Source organism: Cygnus olor, chromosome 2, assembly GCF_009769625.2.
Source record: "Cygnus olor isolate bCygOlo1 chromosome 2, bCygOlo1.pri.v2, whole genome shotgun sequence".
Classification (NCBI taxonomy): domain Eukaryota; kingdom Metazoa; phylum Chordata; class Aves; order Anseriformes; family Anatidae; genus Cygnus; species Cygnus olor.
This window is the reverse complement of record NC_049170.1, coordinates 106,591,537-106,613,449: the sequence shown is the minus strand read 5'-3', so window position 1 is coordinate 106,613,449 and position 21,913 is coordinate 106,591,537. Positions and strand designations below refer to the sequence as shown.

The window sequence follows — 21,913 nt, the reverse complement described above, 5'->3', positions numbered from 1 at the left end:
TCAGTCTCAAATGAGAACAGGTCGATGGTTACTAGCACATCGTGCCTTGCCAACATAATTACCAAGCTTGTATAAGTTCCCACTGAAATCACACTGTCCTGAGAGGAGGTAACAGCATGTATCAATGGTTTGAGTTGCTTCTGCAGTGAAGATGTCTGAATTTTGCTCTACAGTTGTATATGGGTAATTGTGATGGTAGCCTACTGCTGGCTCATTGTGAGGTCGTTTCCTATACATGATGTAAGGACATCCCCACGGATGCTACTGCCAGTGTGCTGTGAAGGTCAACGGGTGATTTGGTAGTGTGTGTTCGTGAGAGCACAAGTGGCATTGGAACTAGTGAGTGAATATGTTTATTTTACTGTTTTTAGGGTGAGCATAAAGCAAGGTAAGTCATTGTAAGCCAACATGTTTTTTAAGCTTCAACAAACTTGCAGCATGTGTAGTTTGAGCCATGGCTTAGGCGTGCTGTCTTTTACATGTGTGGTTAGTGACTGTAAACTGCAGAAAGGCTCAGCACGGGTCATTTTTGTGATGCTGCAAAGATTTGTTTTCTGCTTATTTAAGATATTTTCAAATAGATTATCTTAAAATGTTGGCATTTTTCCCTCCGTGCTTTAGGAATTCTTACATTTTTGAGAAAAATGCTCATTCTCTTATATAAATCTTCATCAATTGAACTAGCAAAAATACATGTAAGATCAGAGACAGATAGATCTTTCCTGACTTATTAAGCTTGCAAATCCTGAGATTTCCTATATACCCTTACAGGAGTGATATCTGACTGATCTTTACTTCGTCTTTCCTTTTTTTTTTTTTTTTTCCCTCCTGACCTTCATGAAACACTGATATAAGAAAACATATACATTTTAAAGCTTCCTTAGAACTAGAATCACAGTCTTGAATCATGGCAGCAAAAACTGTTCAAGGTTATAAAATGCTAAATCGTATCTGATAGTGGCATTCATGCATAACATTTTTCCATTTACTCTTTGCCAGCTGAGAATGTCAGGAATTTTTTATCCCTTCCTTTGCTGCTTCTTGTGTGAGAAGCTTATGTTTTGGGATAATCTGTTTGACACTTCTGGTTTATTTCCTTTGCTTCTCTCCACATCCTGTATTTTTATTTTTTATTTTGGCAGCCATGCCTTGAAGATGATAAAAAGAGGCATTAAATGCCTAGACTTGGGCAAGTAGAGGCTCCCAGGCTGTGGTATATGTGCTGCTAATGGCGCACAGACCGCTGCAATGAGCTCGTGCTGTGCACCTCGAGAGTAGCCGAGGGGTTTGGTCTTGGCCGCTCAGAGGCTACGTATGTAGTCAGAGAGCAGCTTCTCAGAAATGAGAATGAAATCTAGCTGAATGACTGCAGCAGTCAGGAAGCAAGCCTTGTGCTGATGTGCACCTGCAGGTACTTGAAAAGGCACCATGTGGAAAACACTCTCTGAATTCAGCTCTTGATGTGCGGAGGTGTACAATACTCTCTGAGCACTGGTCTGCTTCTGTTTGTGCTGTGCATCCTTACCCTTCCCGGCTATGCATGTAGGCAAAATTGTAATCCCTCAGCAGCAAGAACAAGTGATGCTCTTTACAGTCCAGTATGATAAAAACAATCCAATAGAGGGGTTGTGGGTGTTTTCTGTTTTTTTTTACTTTTATTTTATTTTTTTCTTTTTGGCTGTGGAGTTTGGAGGAGACAGCCTGGTGTGGCAGAGAGCCAGTGCTGGGGTGTAGCACTGCAGGATGGTGCAAAGAGCTGCAGACATGAATTAGTGTTCCCTGGTGTGCCTGGCAGACTGAATGAACCCAAGCTGTCTTCAGCAGGATTTGTTAGCCTCTTTATAAATAGGCAGGAGTGGCAGTTCTTATTTTTATATTAATTTGGCCTCTCTCTTGCTTTCTAAACTAACATTACACAAGACGTGGTTGAGAGACTTTCACTACCACAACTTGGGTGTGATTTATGTTGTGCTCCTTTGAATTTGTTTTTCTCTTCTGATTATTCTGATATGGCTACTTTGTGGGATTTTCTTCTTCCCCATTCTGTGCAGTTAGTACAGAGGACATGTAAAAGGTGTTACATAAGACCAAGGATACCCTTTCATGATGGGATACGTGGGAAATGGAAAGCAAAGGAACTTTCACAAAAAAGTTGCAGAGCTTCTAAATAAACGGTGAATTCCTTAATAGCTGGTTGCTTCCATTTTGCTGCCCTTTGCAAGGGTGAAACTTCTGTTGACTTCAGTGAGATGGCCAGATCTGGGGTTGCAAAATCCCCAAATGCTCCTGGAATCAACTAGAGCAGCTCTGGTTATGCTGAACTTGCATTTGCACCGCTTAAGAGTGGATTTGTCCTCAGTGGCACGTGGCTGTACAGCTGCGAGGGTTGTGCTGTCTTTAGTCAGATTCCGAGAGAAAAACGGGAAAGGAAATTTCATAGGTCACGTGTGGCCTCACAACCTCTTCCTTAGAGGCAGCGATGGTAAGCCACAAGTGCAAAGGGAACACGTTGGTAGAGGAGTGTGCTCTGAAGACAGTTTTCAAATATTCGCGTGACTCTTAAGTAAAAGAGTCTTCGGGACTGCGTGAAGCTACGCAAGTCATTAGTTTTGTTCTTTAGTATGGTAAAATATGTTCCTTGTTTATATTTTGGATGGCCCTTTCAGCCTGGATGGAGCTGTTGAAATGAAAGGTACGCCCGTGAAACTTAACTGTTGCATTGGATGCGGTGGTGACCTCAGCCTTACAAGTTGCTATCGAACCCTACAAAAGCAGAACAGGCTCATGAGTGGTGGGCATGGGTCGGTATTCCCTGCCTGCCACCTTGGCACTCTGCAGAAAACGGCATGGTTTTTGTGGTTGCTGCATGAGAGGTACAGGACTTCTGAATTCCCATATGGGGTGAGCTGCTTACTCATTCCACGGACAGGAGGTATTCTCAGTGCCCAGAAGGGACACCAGGTGGCAGGCTGTTAGATCCTGCCTTCTTGCACTAGACTTACCTTCCAACCAAAAGAGCCTGGTTTAGCAGGCTGGCAAAGCAGAAGCTAAAAGACTGCTCTGCATCGATCTTTCAGCCAAAGGCAAGCGTTGATGCTTGAATTTTAGTCATTCAAGCTGGGAATTCAGAATTTTTGTAATTGCCAAAATAATATCATCCTTGTAGGAGCAGTGTGGAAAAACGTGATTAAGCTGGACCTTAGTCAGCTTTTGAAAGGGGTTAAGCGACGTCGTTATTTCTGACAGTGGGAGCTGGTAGATCCTGGCTTGTATCAGGAATAGTGCAGCCAGCAGGAGCAGGGAGGTGATCGTCCCCCTGTACTCTGCTCTGGTGAGGCTGCACCTCGAGTGCTGTGTTCAGCTTTGGGCCCCTCACTACAAGAAGGACATCGAGGCCCTGGAGCGTGTCCAGAGAAGGGCTACAAAGCTGGTGAAGGGCCTGGAGCACAAGTCCTGTGAGGAGCGGCTGAGGGACCTGGGGTTGTTTAGTCTGGGGAAGAGGAGGCTCAGGGGAGACCTCATTGCTCTCTGCAACTACCTGAAAGGAAGGTGTGGGGAGCTGGGGGGTCGGCCTCTTCTTGCACTGGAGGGAATGGCCTCAAGTTGTGCTGGGGGAGGTTCAGGTTGGAAATGAAGAGACATTTCTTCTCAGAAAGAGCAGTCAGGCATTGGAACGGGTTGCCCAGGGAGGTGGTGGATCACTGTCCCTGGGGGGTGTAGTTCAAGGGAAGGTTGGACATGGTGCTTAGGGACATGGTTTAGTGGGTGACATTGTTGGTAGGGGGACAGTTGGACCACATGATCTTGAAGGTCTTTTCCAACCTTATTGATTCTGTGGCTGTTTGGCTGCTCTTCCTTGTAGGTTACAGAGGGTCTGACTCCTCGGCAAGTTTGGGGTGGCAGCGAAGGGGGATTGGGGTGTCCACGGGGCAGAGCCGTGTCTGCCTACCCACCATTCAGATAGCCTTTCTTGAGAAGCAGAGCTGTCCTCATGCCAAATCTTGAACTGCTCCTGTTTCTCCTAATCTTCTTGGGAATTTCTGGATACAGAAATACTGAGCTATAAAATCGAGGTTATAGACACTGTACTTTTCTAATACAGAAGGTAATCCCGTGAGATTTAATTCGGTGAGCTGCTTTTCTGTGTGACACTTGTTTTGGGCTTCTGTCCCACATTTGGTCCTTGGCAGGTGAAAAATATGCACATTAGCATTATATATCCCTTTAATTTTGCATTACTCTTTTTTTCCAGATAATTAGGCCAGAAAAATATTCAAGACAGCTTTGCTTTTGGGCAGTGGAATTGAAAAAAAGAGAAAGAAAAGGGGGGGGAAGGCATTCAGTAAATGTAGTTATTTGCATATTTTTACTGGTTTGTTTGTAACCTGTGAAAATCCACGCTGATAAAACACATTTGTTAAGAGAGTCTATTATTAGTTTATTAAAGTTATTTCAAGTTACAATTTTTCGATGCCCATTGATTTATTTGATGCTGCAAAGATTATTTTTCTGTTTTCTCATGGACAACAGTGATTTCTTATGACTGGGACTTAGTATATCATGATGTTTGTTATTGGACTATATGAAAGAGATGACAAAGGGGATTGAATTTTGGTTTTATTTGATAAGTATTCCGTACTGTGATAATTGATGGTAGTTATTACTAGTGTACTTTCTGTTGTTAAAAAATTTCACGGTATTTTTTTCCTTACAGACCTTAGGAAATTGCATTAAGATGCACTGTAATCCCATTTTGGTCATTAAAAGTACGTGCTGGATGAAATCTATCACGATGTTAAAAAAAAAAAAAAAAAAGTTGAAGCCACATGCTCAAATATGAATGAAGTGTTTTCTTAAAATGCCTTATAGCTAAGATATTACAGTAAAATAATGGAAGGGGAAATAACTGTCCTGCCAGCTGAGCAAGCAAATAGATTTCCAGCACTACAGGGCAGGAAGGTCACACGTGTTATCAACATCTATTCTGAATCTCAGTGCCCTTCAAAGGCAGTTGCCTTTCTGAATCTCCCTTGCTGTGATCTTGCCCTCCCTCTTCGCAAGCTTGCAAGGAACTGGAATATTTGAAAAGATTACTTTGTCTTAAACAGCAGAGGAACCGCATTCCTCCTGCGTGCTGCGCCTCTGTGTGCCACTTTGTGTTTCCTGACACAAGGAAAGGGTCAGCTGGCTTAGTCTGGTGTTGCTGTTAATGGAATGCGACATGCTGTTGAGGCGATTAATTAATCTCCAAAATGTTTTGAAAGAGGGTTTCTTTGTTTTTGCATTTTACCTTCACTGATTTACAATGACTATGGCTTTCATTATAGAGGGAAAAAAAAAGAGGAAAAAAATAAAACTGATTGCAGAACTAGGCTGTACCTGCAGAGAGATGTGCACAAAATAATTTTGGAAGCACATGCTTACCTGAGTGTGGTCTGAACCACTGTCAGTCTGGCATCTAGTGGTCCTGCCCTTCCTCATTTTTCTCCACCACGCTTTCCCACTCCTTCCTTTTGGCTGAGCCCAGGGTTTACCAGATGCACAACAAGCTGGTTTGGGAACCCAGCTGAAAATTAATCCTACCAAACAAATTGGTAGGTTGCATCCTGGTTTCATTAAAACCTACTTGTCCAGGATCCAGTGGAAGATGCCTGCTTTTCAGCACGGTTTTTAATTTCTGGCATTAACACTGGCAATATTGTTCAGGGAAACAGTTATTACAGAAAGTGTTCTCATCACCTGGTCAAAAGAAAAAGGGCTGACGTTCCCAAGAAGTGGTACAGCTTCCTGGTGTGCTTTCTGGGCCAGTGCTGGAGGAATCCAAAGCATGTGAGCTTAACTGCATGGCTCCTGTGAAGTGTGATTACTGTTATCTGAGAGCTTTTTGTAAATTCATGAATACCTTGTCGTCTGGATTAAAACCAAATCAGTATGTGTAGGGGATATGTAATTTTTTTCCAGAAGTTTACAGACTGGGAGGGGTGCATATACACAGCGAAAGGTCAGACTGCCCTCCTCACTTAAGCTCCCTGATTTTCAGGGTACTTTAACACAACACACTGGAGATTTCTGTAGTGATCTGGAGGGCTAAAAATGCTGGAAAGCATTTACTGCATTAAACATGCAGTAAGGCCGCAGTCTATAAGCCCAGCAGACACACATCTACCCGACTCCCTGAGGATCTTGGCTGATCCCTTTTCTTCAGACCTGTCTTCTCGACTGATTCCTCTCTCCTTTTCTCATCCCCCTTCCTGCTGTTTTCTCCTATTAATGAGCTGTTCCACCTGCATCCCTCCCCAAAGCACTTCAGCCCTTGGCCATCTGTCACGCTTACTGCCTGTGCATCCTTCCCGTTGGTACGGGAAAGCACCGACCTTGAACTGGATGAACAGCTTACACACTGGCACATGGACTCGTATTATTAGGAATAACTCGCTTTTTGTGTTACATAGGAAATGGCATGAAATGTTCCTGGGCTGCCTAGGTGTAAATGCTCTGCCTGGACGTACAGTTTCCAGGCAAAGATGTGTTCCATGAGTCTGCAGAAGCTTGCGGTGTGACACATGGGTCTGTACAAAGGTTTCACCAGGCACTGAAATTCATACCCAGCCCTAATAACACAGTTGGTTCAGGACCCGTCTTCAGTTATTAGCTGCAGTTTTGTACAAAGCTTTTACAGGTGCCTTTCTTTACGCATGAAAATCTGCAAAATGGCTCCATGAGTACAGTGAGGCTAAGCGTATTTTCCAGGACAGATTATTTTTGGTTTGCTTAAGAATAGCTTTAGGTGAATCAGCAAAAAGGCTTCTCGACTTCCTCTCTCTGTGTAATTATAAGATGCAATTCTAAATCAGGTGCTTAGTCATGGTAAATTGTGAAAACTGCTGTTCATTGGCAAGCTGTTGTTATATTGAACATATTTGTAGTTTTTGTTTTTTCTTAAAAGGATGTTTGACGTGAAACAAGCTGAAGAGTAACTTAAATGGCAAGAACCCATGTTTTTCAAACTGTTACAGTATAGGATAACTAAACATGACAGGTGTTCATAGTTTTCTGACTAATTAATTTTGAGTGATTTGCAGTGTTATTACAAACCTCAACCCCAAGCTGAATTTGTTTTGTTAAAACTACAGAGCAAAACCTTGGTGTTTGCCAGTGTAAGGGGTATATATCTAGTCAGGTGAGGCTTCCAAATGTCAGGGAATTTCATGTCAAAACTCCTCAGAGTCCTCTCACTGTAATGCAAAACCTGCATAGAGCCCATAGTGCTGATCACATAAGTCCAGCGGGATGAAGAGCAGCAGAAGAAAAGGAGGAGGACTCATTTTCATTGTTTCATGGGGATTTAAGGAAATTTGGAGACCCACAACCGCCACCGAGGCCTGGTCTCTAGTGGATAAATGATGTTTTATTCATGATTTATTTATTTATTGGTGTGGCATTGTGTTTTAACAGTTTCACTCCTTGGCTCCGATGTACTACAGAGGTTCAGCAGCAGCTGTCATAGTTTATGATATCACCAAGCAGGTAAGGCTTTGTGCACGATCTTTGCCTATGGTAAGTACTCTGCTTGGGCCCAGGTTTGATGTAAAACCTGCAGCTTCAGAAGTAGTTACATGCTAATGTCAGTGGGGTTTATAGGCTTCTGTAGTTTGTGTAGATTCAGTTGGAAGTGTCCAACTGTCTTAAAACACTGAATGTAAAGTTCTTCTGTAATGTTTAAACTTTGTCCAGGCAAAAGGTTGGAGGCTGCATTCTGGGGAATTTCCTTTGGATTTCCCTTGGCTGGGCAGACATGATGAGATCCTGCAACACCCCCCACTTCTGTTACCACCTGTAGTCACAGAATCACAGAGGGTTTGTAGGACGTCTGAAGGCCATCTGGTCCAATCCCTCCTGCTCAGCAGGGTCACCCAAAGCAGGTGGAATTGAATTTTACTGCAAAAAAAACAAACAACAACAGCTAGCTGCTTTGTCAACTGGACAGAAATTCTTTTGTTTACATATTACTGATTTTAAAACTAAGTGTTTTTAAGTAAGCATATAATCTCGTGTTTGCATTGAGGAACTGAAGTCTTCCAGAGCTGCTTAACTTTGAAACTAGTAATGAAATAATAAGTCTCTGACCTTTGGCTCAACATTATTCATTTGGAATGAAAATTGTATTTTCAGATGCTAAACTGCTCTTCCTCATTTCTCAGCCAGAGGAGGTTGGAGGCTCTAGCGGAATTCCTTTTTGTTTTTGAAAGAAACCCCCTACTGATAAAGCCAAGTTAGAGGAGACATTAATGGATGGATGGACATAACAGTTCACTTGCATTTTATTCCCATCTTGCAGATTGAATTATTTATTGCTAGGTTGACAAGGCCGAGTTGGTTCTCCAGTGCATTAGTGTAACAAACGATCGGTGGCAGCAGACGGTGGCCACTATAGCACAGTGGTACTGTTCTCCTTTTGCTAATTTGCAAGAAAAGATGAGAATGAGTGAATTATACTGGACTGATGATTATTTGTAATTTAAATGTCTGATAGTTGATCTTGCAATGCATTATAAGAATAGAACCTGGTTTTGCCATCCCTTTTCCTAACTTACATGGAACAACTCACAAAATAGAGGGGAAAATAGGAGAGGAAAGGTGAATGTGTGTTTCACTTTTTGATGCCTAATGCTCACAGAGTTGAGCGTAAGAGTAGAATGGGTGTTTTTTCCCAAATAACTGACAGTGCTCCCCCTTCAGAGATATTAATGAATTAAAATGAATATTTCTAGGAACAAAAGTGATTTTAATGCTATTAGTTCAGTGGTGTGCAGAAGTAGAAAATTTACTATTAAAAGGTAGGTAGCATCAAAAAGTATGTGAATTTTCTACTTGGAGGGAAAAAGCCAGATGAATTGTCACTTGCCTCTTTCATTTACTAATGAGTAAATTGAGGTTTACCAGGTCACAAATTTGGAAATGCAGGGGTATGGCTGTGTGCTCAAGAAGGAGAGAAAGGGGTCACTGAAAACTCTTCTGGACATTGCTGAAAATATGAGAGTGGCTGAGATAATCCACTAGGGAAAAGTTGAAATGAGACAAAAGAAGCTCACATGAAAAATGAAGGAAATCAGCTGCTAAATAAACTTAAAAGAAGAGCTGTGGCATTCTTCATCAGTGAATATTTAAGAGAAACGTTCAGTGCTGCTTGAAAATAAAGAAATTTAAAAACAGTGAGCAAGTTCAAAATTTTGGGGCAGTCTTATGATGTAGTTTGGAAAACAGATTGCATAGATCCATCAATCTTCTTTTGGACTTGAGGTCTATGAAATTATTACATTAATACTGTCAAAGCTGTGTTCCTCTGACTTGAAAAATACAAAAAAGCAAATACACACGTAAATGGCAACTAGGCTTGTAGCTTATTTATCATTTCTCTGATTTAGGATTCATTTCATACTTTGAAGAAATGGGTGAAAGAACTAAAAGAACATGGTCCTGAAAACATTGTAATGGCCATTGCTGGAAACAAATGTGATCTTTCTGATATCAGGTAATGCATCCATTTTTCCTGTTGCTTTGATTGCAGTGACTTTGCGGTTTCTTCCTTCAAGTAACCAATTTGCTTTACTTTTGTCTTCCAATCACATTAAAAATGCAGAATGTGTTATGGTATGAGCAAACCCAGCAATGTAAAGCTAGAAGGATGGGCCTGAGGTAGAGTAACTTTATTCAAAGAGTAGCTTTGAGAACTTGTGCTTTATGCTTTGCAACAACTGAAACTGTCTCATATGGGATGTAGAAACTTTTTTTGTTTGTTTTGTTTTGTTTTGTGTTTGTATTTTTCTGAGTGTGACCTTGGGAAAGACTTGTCACCTATGTGGAGCAAGAACCTCCTGGGAATGTGAGGGGAAGGCTGAATCTGCTGAGATTTTGTTGTTTGGGATGAGAGTGAGGCTAGATTCACCCTTCTGCTTGCTAGCTGTATTTTGGGTTTGCATTTATCCTTTCTGGGAATGGAAGCATATTCTGTTGCACAACAGTGAAACCTTTGTGTCAGTCTGTGACTGTTATTTCTTGCTTCAGCTATGAGTACAGACTCCATGGCTGTATGTGATGCTCTCTTTTAAGGACCTCAAAGACTGTCATGGTTGTTCAGATATATCCCCCTGTTGTTTTATAGTCATTATTTTGGCCCAGGTTCACCAGACCTCTGAAGCACATGTGTAACTTGATGTAGGTGATGCAGTGTTTACTGAATCAAGGAATATATAAGGGTTGAGTCTGTGTAATTTTTTTTTCTCATTCCTCAGTCAGTCCTGAACCAACACAAAACTGAGTCACAGCTTTCTGTAAAACGTGAACAAGCCCTGACACTGGAGACTCCTGGTTTCATAAGAATGGGGGACACAATATGTTGGTATCTCCTACAAGATGAAGTGATATGTTTGTCAGCATGGTGAAGCTGAGTCCTGTACTATGAAACAAAAGGTTTCCAAATGTGAAGTAGAAACAAGAGGAAGGATGTGCATAAAAAATAAAAGCAAAAATCAGCTGGCAGGAATCTGAGCTTTCAGTTGCCCTGAGAGTCACTTTAAATTTATTGCTTAAATGTTCTGAGCAATACATTTGCCCGATTAAATCAAAGATAATAAATTTGGAGATTGTCAAAAATGGCACTAATTGCAAATGAATCTATAGCCTCTCCTCCCCCTCCCTTCTGGTAGCATTTGTTGCGGCTGCAAGCTTTCAAATGTGCTCTACTGGAGACGTGTTGATGTGGGGACATGAAGAAAAGCTTGCGCCGTAGAAGTGTTGTGAGAATACCGTGGTTCCTCAGTGACTGTGCTTTTCCTGCCATATTTTTCTCAGATGCTACCTGTTGTTTCCTGATTGCTGATCATACATTTCTTGCTCCTGTTAGGCCAGTGCAGCTCTTCCATACACAAAATGTCCCAGTGTTTGCATGGTGCTCATTGTCCTCAATGAACTGTTAGTCGTTTTGTTGACCCCCCCCCCATAATTACGAAAAGTTTTGAGATTTTCTTTCCTCTTCAGTTATTCTTTCTGCATCCCCCCAGCCTTTTCTCTTTCTAATGTCATCCAGTGATGTCCATTTAAAGAGATTTTTGGTGGACAAATAGAGAGCAGACTGTATCATACACGTTATTTTCACAGTTTTTCCAGAAATCTGATTGTTTCTGCAATACATGCATCTGTATGTATCCTCTGTTTGCTTTATGTCTTAAAAGTGACTTCAGTAAAAATGATTATGGGTGAAATGTGTCACCAATTTATCACACTGTCTCCAATGAGTAGAAATGAATATGCGTTTGGGCACAGAGAATTTAAAAGTAAGATGATGTGAGCACACAAAAGCAAGCTGCTGTTTGTATGTATTTTTGGCATCTCTGATTGGTTTTGTAGAACTTTTGGCAGATGTTTTGTTGGGAATTAGAGAGACAGCTGCTTTAAAGACCTACATGAATGGAAGCAAAAGAGGACTGGCTGACCAGGTCCCAGTTGATTTCATTCTGCCATCTCTATGAGAGTAGGAAGCAATATAAGGACGTATGAATGGAAGAAGCAGGAACTGATTCTTTTCCTCTGGCAAATACTGGCACTATTTCTCATAATCATTGGCCACGTTGCCCTCCTCATTTAGCATCTAAAATCGTGTTTGATCTGCCAGATGGATTTGGGACACACAGTAGTCATGCAGCTTTTCACAGTGTTGTTAATAGGCTATCAGCAGTTCTTGGTGCTTTGTGGAAGTAAATTTCTTCTTCACTTTGAAGGATTTTCTACTGCTAGACAGGCAGTTTTATTTAGTATAAATCCCCATCTTTGTTATAAAACTATAAAAACTGTAGTACTGCTGAATGTTTGGCATATTTTTAAGTAATAGCCTTTTCCTACAGTGTCCTGTCCTTCTGACAGGTCATTAAAAATAGTTTCAAAGGCAGAAGCTGAGATATGAACATGAAAAAGTTGTAAATATCGTATATTTATATATAAATATGAGCAATAAAGAAATAATAGTCATAACACCAACTGAGTAGCACTTACTTCTCTGAAAATATGGTGCACCTTAACATATCATGTTCACTGGAAAGTGCCAGACCCTTGGTTAGAGAATTCGGCAGAAATTCCTGATCAGGTCTTTCCCCTATTCATCTGGAATATTTATTTATTTCAGTAACTATTCAGAAAATCTCAATGGGGATTGAATCAACAGAACACTTTAGAAAGCATAAAATGAAATAATTGATGAATTTCAAAACAGGTATTCTTCTAACTTTCCCTGTAGGCCTGGAACTTTCTCAGCTTTCTGAACACTACGATGGTGGCTCTTGCCTTCTTCACCCATCTTGATGTTTATTCATTTATTTGCCTAGAGTTTGACCATTTGTGCTTTTTCTTTTGGACAAGGTAGAATCTTAGCCGTGTTGACGTTCAGGCTATGTATAAATCAAGCGGAGTCTTCAGTTCCAGCAGCACTGGAGGGAGATGCTTACTGCCCATGTGCTGTGGAAGTTTATAGGCTTCCTTTAGAAATGTCATCAGAGAGGGCTCAGAAGTTTTGTGGTGCTTCCTTGGAATATTGTCACGTGCTGCTGTTTTATCTTTTCCTGGAATGCTGAAGTTCGCTTTCTTATATAAATTACAGCAAGTCTGCATTACGTAACCCTATGCTCTGAAATGTCTGCTTTACTGTGGTTTGAATATTACGCTATGTAGTTAAGTTCCTGTTTTTTTTTTTTATATCTCAGCGGCCATCCACAGATGGCAATATCTTTCATGATAAAGGCCAAGGTGCCGTTTCACAATTAGCGAGGGGAATGCTGCTTTCACTGTGCCTTCTACAATAAAAAGGCATGTAATGAAAAGAAGCAAGTAGTGGCAGCAAGCTCTAGATACTGTAATTGCAGTCTAATTTTTCAGAAACCATTTGTAATAAATCAGGCAATTATTCTGCCTCTCTAAATCTTTCCCCTGAGCAGCAGACCTGAATTATTTAAAATAATATACCTCCATAAACTAACTGGGAAATTACGTTGTTGCGCTCCAACTTCTGTTAAAGTCCAAGGCACTGGTAATAGGATGAAATCGTACTAGGAATCTCTGGATTAGTATGTCACAGCTGTGGGGTGAAGGGGTTGAAGCAAACTCTGTGCAACACGCAACAGTAAAGCCAGGCAAAACACAGCAGTTGAAATACTGAACAACTGGAAATAAAAGTAGTACTGGCACCCTGGTATTTCAACATGTGTTCACACATTAACATTCAGTTTCTGTTTCTGAGATGTTGCTCAAATTCAGGAAGAGCAGTGGTTACAGATAATGGCAGGCACAGCCAGGATCAGCTTAGCCACCTGGCTCAGGCAGATACAACATCAGCATGGGGCTTGCTTTGTGTCTGAAGCAGTTATTTTGCATGTTGTAAACTGCATTTACCAACTTTTCATGCATGAAGCCCTAGCTACGAAATGAGGACATTCTACCTGTGATTTTAAGACGGCGTCACTTTGGTGACATGGCACGGATTGGTTTTATTCCCCCAGCAAAAATGGTACACTCAAATTGTTCTTGCCAATGCGCTTGGAGTCAATGGCTTTCATATTTCTTTTCAGAGTCTGCCTTACTTTCCTGCACATTGCAAACACTTAGACATATGATGCTCTTATTGTTTTCTTTCACAGTAGTCATACCCTATGTTGTTTGAATACTTGGTAAGGACAGTACTGCTGCTGGCTGCATCAGCAGAGCTGTAGGTCTTTCGCTATTGTTTTAATGCTTTTCTTATTAAGGTCATGTTTAAAAGACAAATAAATGGGGTTGTCATTTAAATTATCTCCCTTCTTTCAAGGCATGGATTCAACAGCAGGTCAAGAAATCTGTAAATCAGTCATTGGTGAAATATGGATATTTGGAGTGTGACTAAATGACGAAAGAAAAAGATGACTTCTTTTGCAGGGAGGAAGAGCATACTAATGCTTTTCTGATTAGGCTGTGTTTAACGTTTCAGTGTTGGACTGCAGGAAGTTTCAGATTTATTTAATGTGTGTGGTGGTAGTGAACTGACAGTATTCAGCTGCAACATTGTTTTCAAGTGTGTTTCTGTCAGGAAAAGTTCAGGTAGAGAGGCTTCTGTGACCACCTGAAACATGTATCTTAATTATGTTATTTTATGTGTATGAGAAAGAAGAGAAAAGAACATGAAAATGAAGCTATTTCGGAGGATAATGGGCAATAGCTGTGCCTGGAGATATTTGGGGCACTTTAACCCACAGTACTGGTGTGATAATCTTGTTTTTAAGAACCATCTGAAAGGAGTTCTTCTTGAAGGAAATTGGGTACACGATCAAAAGGGTTAATTTGAATAAACATGTATGTTCTGGATCTGGTTACCTTCCAAATATTACTACGCCACACATTCAAAAAGCAAACAAGCAAAACCCAGGGCCTTTACAAATTATTTTGTGAAGTCCACAATGGTCTTTTTTATCTTGGATCTGTCTGTCGTGAGTTATTTTGCTGTATCTATGTGGGCCAGGGTGGAAGCAAGTATCACATGGTTTATCAACACATATTAATCATTCTGAGATAAAGATTTGAGCAATTACAACAAAGAAGCTATTTTTTAAAATTAAATTCTTTTTTGAAAAACTGCTTTCTTTTGTCAATTTTCTTATAGGGAGGTTCCTATCAAGGATGCCAAAGAATATGCAGAATCTATAGGTGCAATTGTTGTTGAAACCAGTGCAAAGAATGCTGTTAACATTGAAGAACTCTTTCAAGGAATAAGTAAGTAAATTAGTTTATAAACAAGATTTTATTTATTTTAAATGGTGATTGTTTAGAGGGCTTCTGGAAATGGTTGTCTGTTTCGGGTCTAAAATCTTCTTTCCCAAGGACATCAAGAAATTCGTTAGGCCAGTAGTGTGGCTGCTTTTTATGCAGATGTAAGCTAAGAGTGACTTTGAATGTGCTAGAGCAAAACATAGTAGATATAGGGTAGGCCTCTTCCTTCTAAATCTGTGTCTAAATCCCAAACTGAGTCATATCTTCTGTTTCAGACCAAGTCTGCTGTGGAGGAAATACTGTTGATCTTATTGTGTTGATAAAAACATAAATGTTGAGAAATGTGCCTGGAGGGCTACAACAAGTAGAAAATAGTCATTCCAGTGGAATCCATTTAAAAAAAAAAAAGAAAAAAAAAAAAAGGTTCTCTCCAAGTCTTTTAAACAAGATGGGGCTGACATTCCTCACAAGTATCAGAAAAAATGTCTGGTTCAGTTTGTGTCCTACGAATTCCAGTTTGGGTCTCTGGCTGAGAGTGGGGGGAATCACAGGACCTTGTGTGCTGAAAGGGACCTCAGGAGACCTTCAGTCCAACTTCTTGCTCAAAGCAGACTTGCTAGTGAGTTCAGACCAGGTTGCTCAGGCTTTTTTCCAGCTGGGCCCAAGGGTAGATGTCCCACGACCTCTCTGGGCAGCCAAATCCAGTACTTAAATAGTCCTCAGAGTGGCATGGCCCTCTCCCTCCACCACACCCCATATCAAGTCAGAACCTCCCCTGGTTCAATTCTTAGCCGCTGCCACACCAGTTTGCCAACATTTTTATGTTGTGGTGCCCCAAACTGGATGCATTACTCAGCAGGCATTACGCTATCTAGAGGGAGCTAAACACTTCACTTGATCTACTGGCTTACGTGTTGTTGGTATGACTCAGGATACTGTTGGCCACCTTTGCTGCCAGGGAGCACTGCTGGCTTGTGCTCAGTTTGCTGCCCACAGGTCCTTTAGGGTAGAGCTTCTCCCTGGGCTGCCAGCCCCAGGGAGTCTTGTAGCCAAGAGCTCTTCCTTTCCCTGTGAAGGACTTGGCATTTGTCCTTTCTGAATCACACAATGCTCCTGTTGTCTCAATCCTTCTAGTCTAATGCCCTCTGAACAGCAGCCCTGCCCTCAAGCGTGTTGACTTCACCTTTGATCTTGTCATTGTCTGCAGGCCTGGAGTAGATGCATATTTTTTCTCCTTCAGGTCACCAATATAAAAGATATTAAGCAAGGTACCTGAAGTTCTTGTCTTGTAACTGGCTTACAGGTAGATACATACTGTTAACTAGTGGCCTTTAAGTCTGATGATCCAGCCAAATTTTCATGCAGCTAATAGTCTACCTATCTAGACTATAAAAGCCCGACTTGTGTATATCAGGATGCTGTAGGAGAAAATGTTGAAAGCCTTGCTGAAGTCAAGGTAAGATGACATCCAGTTCTCTCCCCTCATCACAGATCCAGCAATATTATCATTTAGGACAATAAGGCTGGTCAGGTATGGTTTACCCTTGTTAAGCCCATGCTGACTGGTCCTGTTCACCTTCTTTACCTTCACGTGCTCAGAAGCAGCTTCTGAGAGGATTTGTTCCATGTTTTTTCCAGGAAGCAGAGTGAGGCCAACCACACTCTAGTTCCCAGGCTTATTATTCTTGCCCTTTTGGAAGACAGATGTAACATTTGCCTTTCTTCAGCCATAGGGGGCCTCCCTCAATGTCCCAAACCTTTCAAATATGATAGAGATTGAGATTTCTTAAAAGCTCCGTGACTTGATCCTCTTCCGTCACTGGTGGTTCCTCCTCTCTCCGAACCCTGTTTTTTGGGGTGCAGAGGCCTAGGAGACAGCATGTCCAGCTCAACCTCACCTTTGTTTCTCTAAGGTCTTTATTTCCCTTCACGTATTCATAATCAGCTTGTATTATCTATTGTGTTTTGCCTGAGATAGGCCTGTTCAAGTATTGCTTGGCTTGCATGGGTTGTATTTGAAATTGTCAATGAGAACTGATATTCCTGGAATATGTCTACCTTTCTGTTACGTCCTTTAAAAAAGGGCGAATGTGTAACATGGCTGTCTGGAGGAACCGGTTCTTCCTTGTGATAGTTTACTTCCTTGCCTGTCTCTGATGGTTGTGAATGTTCTAGCGGAGGAACTCATCCTTGCCACGTAATTAGATAATTAGTTTCCATTTTTGATAGGCAGCGCTGCAGCTGGCAGCATGAACTGCCCCTAATAATGGGTATATTAGATGAGGAAAATCAGCTAAATTGAATTTGGTATGAACTAGATAAGCAGGCAAGTGCACTTAATACCACAGGCAATTATTTCTATATATAGAAATATTAGGTCTCAGTGGATGTACTCGTGACTTTATCAAGTACTCAGAGGAGAGAAAGGAGAGATTTGGTAGTATGTGTTCACAGAAATACAGTGAAAACCAAGTGAAAAATGCTTACCTAGCAGAAGAATGAATTAATATGATTGACTGACCAAAGGGATAACTTTCTGATGTCTTAACACCACTTCAGTCATTGTATTTAGGGCTCCAGTGAGCAGGCTGCAACTTCAAAAATAGTCTGTCTCTGGACCAAGTTGCATGGCAGCATTTCTGCCTTTTCTGTGCATGAAGCCCCTCTGCGGGGCTCCAACCCTGTTGACAGTTTTATTCATGCGGTGTCCTGTAAGTCTTGCTGCTGCTTTGGGTTTGCTTTCGTGCTGCCTGAGAGATTGTGCCCTTCTCACTGTGCTTCTGTAGAAGGGCATGGTGCACCTCCCCAGCCTCATAGCAGAGGCAGCAGCTATTGTGTAGAGTGGCTCTTGTAGGTATGCTTTCTTAATGTATTGTCTGTTTTGCACTCTGGATTTAAGAGGAGATTCCAACACGTGTGGAGAATTTCTCCATTAAAAACCTTCCCAAAATAGATGCAGCAAACGGAAAGCGTAGACTACACTTTAATTTATCTAAAAAGTTACTTTCTGCTTGCTTACGCTTTATATTTCCAAGGATGTTTGAACATAACCATTTCAGCTTTTTAAAGTGGATAACAGCTGTCTCTTTTTCAGGGAAAGTATTGTGAATGGAGTGAAATAGTATAATGGGAAAAATTACTCCACGTAATGAGATAGAGAAGGTGGAAAATAAGAGGGAAACTGGGTTGTTTTGCTAACAACCAGATAAATCTTGACAAAATTATGGAGGTAATAGACAGATCACTTCATTTATAAAGTTACTGTATTACATTATTTTTAAAAGATTTTTTTTGATAAGTCTCAGGATTTGGGGATTTGGCTGCTTTGAGGTATGTCTAAGTTGCAGAGCCTTAAAGCAAATATGTTATCCTTAATTCTTCCCAAGAAAATGCAACATGTGAAAGACTAGAATCTGCAAAAACTTTTCATTTTTGACAATGGGGCAAATCTGGTGGGACAGGGACTCTGCAGGCAGTATACTTAGGCCAATAAAGTTGGGGATGCAGACTGAGCAAAAGAGTCAGCAAAGTCGGTGTCCTCTGTGCTGGAGAGTTTTCACTGAGTTGCATAATCAAATGCAGCTCCTGGCTGTCTGTTGTACCTCTGTGATTTCAGACGGCAAGCCAGTCAACTTAGCCTGATTACATTTAGCAGCGCCTGACTGAAGGCTTGCTGTGATTGTGAAACATCACATGGCTGCTTATTTCTCTGTAAACAAGAAAAGAATGTCATTAGTACAGTCATATATTCCCTGCTTGGATTAAATTTTTCCAGATGACTTTCTTGAAAGGGTTTTCGCATCAAAAGGGTTTCAAATTTCTTTTATATATATATAAAGATTGCATATAAAGATCATATAATTTTATATATATATATAATGTGTTCTACTAGTTGTGTTGTTTATGTTTGTAAGGGTTTTTTATTTTTGTTTAAAAGATAAGTGTCTATGCAAGTGAATGTTAATTAAGTTTTGATTCCCAGCCTTAGAAGGATCACAGCCCTAGGAGATGCTGGGAACTCGCCACTTGTATAGACTTCAGCAACGGCAAAAATGCCAGGAATGTATTAAAAATAGTGGTAAAAGTTGCGGATGTGTGTTGGGTCACACCATGTCTGTATGTCCCTTCTTGTTTATGGGTACACTGTAGTACACTGACCACTGATTGTGCCTGTGAAGGCAGCTTACCCATCGGGTTTTAAATGACTTAGCGAGCTTCCCCAAGTGTACTGCTTCCCCAAGCAATCACACCCTTGTAATTTTCAAACACCCGCTCATTTAACAAGTAAAACAAGCCTTAGTTACATTATTCAAATCTAGTACACACCCAGCTGTTTGTCTTCAGTGTGTGTGTATACTGCCTGTTATCTGAGCACGGAGGTGCCCCAGAAACGAGAGAGAAGATTACATAAAAGCCACCTCTGCGAACGACAGAGCTGAGATGTACCTCCCAGGTTAACAGCCCTCTGCCTCCGCAGGTCCAAAGGTAAACAGGCAGTGGGACAAGTAAGCTGCTTGCAGAATACCTAGCCAAATGAAATGGGAAACAACCATGTCCTTAAGCAACAAATAAACTCTGGATGTACATTATTTCTCCAAGTCTGGCAAACATAGGGGCCTGTGCTACCAAAGGAACCAAGGTTGGAGTATTTCAGCACCTTCTGTGAAATGAGGAATAGGATTATCGGGGTTTCTCTGCAAAACGCTTGTAAAGAGTTGTTATCACACTCGGTCTTACTGATGCTAGTACTAAGAGCATGAGACGGGCTTATGTTTTACAATCCGTAGAAGAAAGTTCTTCCTAGAGTAGGCTTGCTAATTAGAGCAGAGAGTTTCTGTCTCTGGATACAACCTTTCATGTCGTAAATGCTCAGTTATACACATATGAAGCCATTGATTTTCTGATGCCTTGCCAGCAGCTCGTATATTGAATATTTAATGTAACCCAAATACTTGTTTCCTAGAAATACTGGGAGATTAAAAAACAACAACAACAACGAAAAAGACCCTCTGGAGTTTACAACTTAACCACTTGTATACTCGACAAACTGCAGAGGAATGTATAAATGGCCTTACTTACATGAATGGAGTTGTAGGTGGGCTTTGGGTGGCTTTCATCCTGTTATCTGCTGATATGCAGAGATCTGTGAACCACTGTGGAGAGGTCTATGAAAGACATTTTAAGCAAATCAAGTACTTTTACGCTACAGTGCAATTCACATGCCACTTTTGGCATGTGATTTGCTATAACCCAAGCTCGTAACTGAATTTTTGTGGGAGGCATTCACAATACTGTAAAAGATGGAAGAAAATTAACTTATAAATGTTTGAGATTCTATTCTTTACAGTTTACCCTCCCTGTGTTATAGGATTATTTCTCCTCTTGCTTTCAAAATTTTAATTAGTGAGGCAAAATTTACTGGCCTTTGGACTACTCTTAAAGTTAAATTTGTAAGGTCCTGGAATTCTCTCCAACCATAGGCGAGCTTTTCAACGTAAACAAGTCAGTAAACCAAAACAGACCCAAATTAATTACAGGAGGACCTCAACTCAAGATTGGAGTTCTTATTAATTAAAGGCATTAGGCTTCCTGTTATTTACTTTGATGCATATATGTCTTTTTTTTTTTCTGATGATTTCGATTACGTGAACAGTACTGCCACTTGCCCTAGCAAGAATTTGAATGTCACAATTCTATCCTTTTGCTTGAAAAAAAAAAAAAAAAGATCTTGGTTGGAGATGCTATTAGATATGCTATTAGTAGCATTAAAATAATTGCAACCTATGTTCAATTATGCAATGTCCTTTATTGTAAACGTGTGCTACCTTGCATGAAAATTTACTGCGTGAAGTAAACAGCTATCAGCTCCATAAATTGGGAAAATTCTGCTTCACTGCAAGTATGGGGGAGAAGAGGAAAATAGAGATCAACTACTGGGCCAAACTTTATAACCCACATAAGAGACACGGGGAAAATCTACCATACCAGTGAAACTGGTTTGAAAGGATGAAAGGATTTGGGGAGATAAGAAGTGTGACTGCCATAAGTCCCACAAGTGCACAAAGGGTCATGTATGCAAATGCCAAAACTGTTGGGTAAGATGTGCCTGCTGCATTCTGCCGTGCATTCACGGATGGCTGGCTTTGCTAATATGGTTTATAGAAAGCGGTACTTTGCAGGGGTTCACCTTGCTGTGATACAGCTAGCAATTTTAGGAGGAGATTCTGGCCACTGTCTAACCATTGTACTTGAGGCAGCCCAGCTTTTCTCAGGTGAGCCACAGCAAGCACATTGCCAGAAAGCTGTGGCAGCCGTTAGGCTGCTGCTCTGGAGCCAAGTGAGATGGATTTCACGTCCCACCCTAACAAAAAATGCCCCCTTCCTCCAGCCTCCTCTCCCCAACCCCCCAGTGTTGTACACCATTTTCAGAAAGAGAACAGGTAGGAGAAATGCACAGAGCCACAGTGCAGCACCACAATGCATTGCCTCTTACCCTTAGCAGAATTGTAGTTTTGTTAGATAACTTTTTTTAGATAGAACTTAGGATGTTTTAGATAGGACTTTAGGATTTTTTTTAGATAGGACGTTTTGTTAGATTGGACTGTGCTTCTTTTGGGCTTGAATTTCATCACTTGGATGTGCCAGCTAAGGTTGATCACATCACATCCATTTTCCTTTCTCCTACACACACTAATTGACTATCTGTTCAGCGCTTACAACTGGAGCATCACATTCAAAAAGGAACAAAGAGAGCAGATTTTTATTACTGTGATGATGCGTCATGCTTCCAGCTGCAGCAGAGCAATCCCCGTCAGCCTTTCTTCAAGATCTTCTTGCAGAGCTGTCACCCAGTCCCTATTGCCTCTCTTGCTTCCTGCTCCAGTTTTCTTTTTTCTCCCTTCTTATTTTCTTTACCTCTTGTCCCTCCCTCCCTTCCTTTGCCTCTGGCACTCTCAGAACCACAATTCCCAGAGTGCCAATTAATGTCTTTGCATTACAAATCTCCGATCCAAAAGCAGGAGTTGGAACTCAGCCAGGCATTGGAGAAGACCCTGACCTTCATTCTGGACTGCCTCAGCCCAACTCAGACATGCCAGAAAGGGGGAGATACAGCTGATTTAGTGCTTCC

The 21,913-nt window shown here is 41.1% G+C and overlaps 1 protein-coding gene across 3 annotated transcripts in view; it reads left to right on the top strand.

Annotated features, from left to right (window-relative positions):
• RAB31 (RAB31, member RAS oncogene family) overlaps nt 1–21,913 on the top strand; it is a 64,032-nt gene that overhangs the window by 33,889 nt on the left and 8,230 nt on the right. For all 3 annotated transcript variants that reach the window (XR_005817794.1, XM_040550002.1, XM_040550003.1), the window contains exons 4-6: nt 7,456–7,527; nt 9,426–9,532; nt 14,678–14,787. Coding sequence is in view for 2 of the 3 variants with exons in the window: in XM_040550002.1 (XP_040405936.1) it covers nt 7,456–7,527; nt 9,426–9,532; nt 14,678–14,787 (289 nt within the window). In the remaining variant the exon portion in view is untranslated. The remainder of the gene's footprint in view (nt 1–7,455; nt 7,528–9,425; nt 9,533–14,677; nt 14,788–21,913) is intronic.